Raw genomic sequence first — 5,145 nt, forward strand, 5'->3', positions numbered from 1 at the left:
AGGCCTCTAACTGTGCAAAGCAGCCATTTACATTAAAGGTCGATTGGACTTTGGGCTTGAGACATACTTAATGGCTGGTTTCATGCACCATATAGAATTAAAAGACAGTTGTATATTTTAAGCTGACTCTTTCTCCTCTCAAATAGCCTTGAAAAGCAAAGATTTAGATCTCAGTGATGCAGTGACTGAGTAGGTAAACATGACAGCCATTATGAGCTAAGCAATAACTCACTGTGTCTTAGATGCTGGAAACTATTTTATTGAGACAGGCAATGGTGGAAAATGAATTGCCATTTCCTTTAGGGACCTGTACTGTGCACAGTTTGTTTTTGTGTTTTTCCCTAAGTAAGATTTTCCCATCAGTAACATTCAATATAACATTTTGCAAAACTCTTCTATGTGACTATCTGACCATTTGAGCAGTTGTTGTCTGTAGGCAATGTCACTTAGGAGGAGGAGGAGGAGGAGAAGTTTTTATGCCCTGATTTTCTCTACTTTAAGGAGTCTCAAAGTGGCTTACAATCACACACCCTTCCTTTCCCCCCCAACAGGCACCTTATGAGGTAGGTGAGGCTGAGTGAGTTCTGAGAGAACTGTGACTGGCCCAAGGTCACCCTGCAGGCTTCATGTGAAGGAGTGGGGAATCAAACCCAGTTCTCCAGATTAGATTCCACTGCTCTTAAACACTACCCCAAACTGGCCTGGGCCTGGTAAAGATTGATCTTGTGTCATATGGACTGTCATAGGTCTTCTGTATGTTTGTGAAATGATCACCAGCTCCAACCAACTGGCATTTTAAGAAATTCAAATCAATTTGAGCCAGGCATTATCAAGACTTGGTTCTGGGACCTATTTTGAATGTGAAGATTGAGACTGAAATACTGTGATATAGTAATAAAGGACCTTATGATACTGATTTATTACAGTCAACTCCCAACTCATCCGAGATGAAACTGGACAGAGTTCTGGCATCAACATAGGTTTGAGTCCTGGCATTTGTCTTTAGAAATTACCAGGTAAAAACAGACAACTGTAACAAATGGTATAATACAAGGATAAAATTCATACTATCAAAATGAGAGAACAAGAAATATGATATATAATTACAAGTAATATATATGCTCATTTTACAAATGGTATGTATATTTCCACATATATTATTTTCACCAGCTCTTTTCACATGCACATAGTTTTCACAACTATTTTCACAGGCACAACAGAAATCTGGTATTCATCCTGTTTTGATAGCTTTCTTCATCAGAGGAATGCAAACGGACTAGTTATTTTAAGAGCAAATGCAGGCAGGCATTCCAGCTGTGAAGACTTTAACTTCTGGAAATGAATAATTTAATTTAGCATCAGTGTAATAATAACAATAACAATAACAATAATAATAATAATAATAATAACAACAACAACAACAACAACAGGCAATTCATCCTCCTTTGACTTTGCATTCATCTGATGAAGAAAACGTATCAAAAAAGGATGAATACCAGATTCCTGTTGTGCATATAAAAATAGTTGTGAAAACAACTGGTAAATATATGCATATGAAAATCGTGTATACATACATGTCATTTGGACTCTTATTTTGATGGTATCAATTTAAAATATCCACAAATTGTTTACAGTGTGATAATTTATCAGCATTTTGCAATTTTGGTTTCCATACACTGTGTTCTTCGATGTTTGCTACATTGCAAAGTTATGCATAGTAAACCACTTGACTGTATTATTGTTTGGTGCAAATGTGTGGTAAATGATATCCATCCCCTGTAAACCTTTCTTATCTCTATCTACCCTTTGTAAGGTCAGGTTAAGCTGTGCAAAATACCCTTTGTGTGTACAACAACTGAGGCAGATCATTAATCAGGTCTTGGCTTTCCAACCAAGAGAAGATTATGGATCCAAGTTGAGATCTGGACCATTCCCCCCCCCCCAACAAGAACCCTTGGCTGGCTGTATTTACACAAATCTGATATTGTTCACAGGATACGGCACACTGTTTTTTAATGTGGAGGAAGTGGTGATGGCACAGGGCCTCAAGGGATTGACAAATTGTATGGACTAATATTTTATGCGACACAATATACACAAAATAATTCATTTCTATCTTATTTACATCCAGTTTTTCTAAACGGGAAGTATCGGTTATTACAATGCCTATCAATTAAATACAGCTCTGACCTCTAGCAAAGCCCTATGTGTTAATCTGACACATTAGTAAAAGGAGAGGTGAAAATAGTAACAACACAGTCTCTTGCATCATGGTACAGAAGAAAGCAGTAGTGTTTAGCTTTTCTCCAGATAGTTTTCTCAGGGCCTCCTTAGTATCTCAAGACAAGTACAGTAATAACAACTGTCAACTACATAATCCTGAGTTCTCATTTTTCGTTTATTTAAATATATTTATGTGCCACCTTTATGCACCAATGAGTCCCTAAATACTCTACAATTTAAAAAACCCTAATATAAAATATACATGGTTATCATACATACATGATAACCATGTATCATAGTTTGTTTACCAAGCAGAAGTTTCCCCCCCTCTAACCCTTATGCCTAATAACTATGCAGATAATTTTGGTTTGGTTGTATTAGTAACACTTAGCAAACTTCAGCACATAAGCAAATGCTTGTTTAAAAATTTCTGGTTGCCCAATACTTGGGAATTGGCTTCCAAAAGGGTTGTGTCTTTCAGAGCACAGCCTGGCCCTTTTTGTCAATGATTGACAATGCTGTTGGAGCACTCAGGGCACAATATACTTTTTTTCTTTTTCTTTTTAGAGACAACTCACTCCCTAAAGGGAAACCAGAGGATTTCCAAGCCAAAAATTAAAAACATTTGTTTTCATTAAAAAGAAAATGTGGTTCAGGCTGAATGAGATTTTCCCTCCTATGATTCTCTTTATAGTCTATTTGCTATCATGTCAGGATACAGTTGCAGAACACAAGAAGCTGAAAGGATTGTCTTCCCAGAGGTAAGTCCATGTAATTTAAGATACTGCCTTACATATAGAAATTTCTGTCTATCTGGTTAGTACATCAATTCAGACTCAAAATGAGGCATGTGGGTATTACGACCTTTATGCAGCTAGCAGAAAGCGATTTATACAATTGTCCCATCACAATATGATGATTAGAGCTGTAACATGAACCAATTTGCAGTTTTATAATCATACATTTTAAAGACATATCCTTCTGCACCACAACTTTTCTTGAAACAATTTCATTCCTTGGTTTCTATCTTTCAAATATTCTAATCTGATAGCTGTTCCCTGTCCTGGGTAAAAGACAGCGAGCTGATATTTCATATTCTTTCTATGATAATGAAACCATTCAGCAAAAACAAAGAATGCTGTTTCTATTTTTTGTGCAGTTGTGATCCCCCCCATCTCCTTTTGGCTTTAAGAATAATAAACAAGTTATTTTTAAAAATATAATTTTTGTAACAAACTCTATTGGGCTTTTATCAAGCTGCTAATTGCAAACTCGGTCCAAAGAAAATATAATGAAGAGAGATCAAAACGTGGGATCTGTAATAATTGGAATTTGAAGGCAGAGAGGAGGGAGGACGTAGAGCGGGAGAATAGATACAGTTAATTATGAAGGCTTATTCTAGTAATCCTTACTGAAACCAAATAAAGATGAGATTTTTGATGTTTGATGAAGTTATCAAACAAAGCAGGATAATGAAGAGGCAATTTTAAAATCTAGGTGAAGGTGAACCAGTTGCATACTTCATGGAAAGCTGAAGGATAGAAGCACACAATTTTGCTTTCACTGAGAACAAAAAGAGATATTTGGGGGCCTCTGTGTGACTGCGGGATTCTGATGTTTTTCCATAGAGACAGTATGGTTTGATCTAACACACACTGATGTGTATCCATAGGCTCATCTCTTGAGCTTTTGAGTCTTTCATTTAGCTTCCTTTCTTCTGAAGCTTCTGAAGAATCCATTCCTCTTCTAATTATCAGAAGTCTTTCAACCTATCCTACAGTCTTTTAAGAAAAACAGGCTTCTTGTCATCTGGCAAAATGGACCCCAGTCTATGAAAACGCACACCATAATGTGTCTGTTGGCTTGTATGGTGTCACAGGAGTCTGTGTTGGCTTATTCTTCTTATAAATTAAGCATAAGAATCGACAATGATGGACACAATCGAAGTTGCTCTCTGGAACGTCTCTGGTGTTTTTATCTCGAAAAGTACCAGTAAAAAGGATTTCTGACATTCACACCACGAATAATGAAACTAGATATTATTGAATATGTAGGATACAATTATAACTATGGCTGACAGTGGGAAATTAGGGTTGCCAACTCAGGGAAGGGAGATAACCTGGAGATTTGGGGAATGGTGCCTCAGGATGCCAGCATTTAGGAAAGAGAGGGACCTCCTCAGGCTATATTGCCATAGAGCTCACCCTCCAGTGCAGCCATTTCCTCCAGGACAACTGATCTCTGTCATGTGGAGATTGGTTGTAATTCTGGGAGATCTCCAGGTCCCACCTGGAGTTTGGCAATCCTATGGAAAACACACTGTTCACTGTGCAGTGCATGGCCTAAATGAACACAGCCTCAGACCCATGTTGCTTTTAAGCTTTTATTCCTCAATTAGATTTATTTATTTGCTTCATTTATACCCCACTTTTCCCCCAGTGGGGATCAAAAGTGGCTTACAACATTCAAGAGTGTAAGACTTGCCCAGGGTCATCCAGCCTGCTACAGCATGGCAGAGTGGCAAGTCAAACCTGAGTTTCCCAGATCCTAGTCCAACACTCTAACTGCTGTACTACACTGGCTCTTTTCCAGAGACCAGTTTTGATTGTGTCCAGCTTATGTCTGGTTAGTTTTTGTTCATTTTTTTTAAAAAAGTAAGGAATACAGTCTAGAGTTGTATGGAATACAATCACATTGGTCTTTGGGTTGTGGCTAACATCTCAATCCTTGTTATAGCAGATATGCTTATAAAACTTTTTTTAAAAACTTGTTGAAATGTGTAGTCTAGAATAAGGACTGTTTTCACTGTAACACTTGAAAGTCAAGGGTTTTAAAATAATTGTAGTAAAATGTGAACTTCTACTAGGCCCAAGGAAAGTGGGGGGGGGGAGCCAGAAGTCCTAACAGAGAGTCTGGGGGGAA

The 5,145-nt window shown here is 37.6% G+C and overlaps 1 protein-coding gene across 1 annotated transcript in view; it reads left to right on the forward strand.

Annotated features, from left to right (window-relative positions):
• Window positions 1-2,868: 2,868 nt before the first annotated feature.
• Window positions 2,869-5,145, forward strand: part of C8A (complement component 8, alpha polypeptide) — a 60,450-nt gene continuing 58,173 nt past the window's right edge. Inside the window, exon 1 of the mRNA XM_015420264.1 lies at window positions 2,869-2,984. Coding sequence (XP_015275750.1) covers window positions 2,869-2,984 — 116 coding nt within the window. The remainder of the gene's footprint in view (window positions 2,985-5,145) is intronic.

The sequence above is a fragment of the Gekko japonicus genome, unplaced genomic scaffold (genome assembly GCF_001447785.1).
Source record: "Gekko japonicus isolate JY-2015 unplaced genomic scaffold, Gekko_japonicus_V1.1 scaffold284, whole genome shotgun sequence".
In the NCBI taxonomy this organism is placed as follows: Eukaryota; Metazoa; Chordata; class Lepidosauria; order Squamata; family Gekkonidae; genus Gekko; species Gekko japonicus.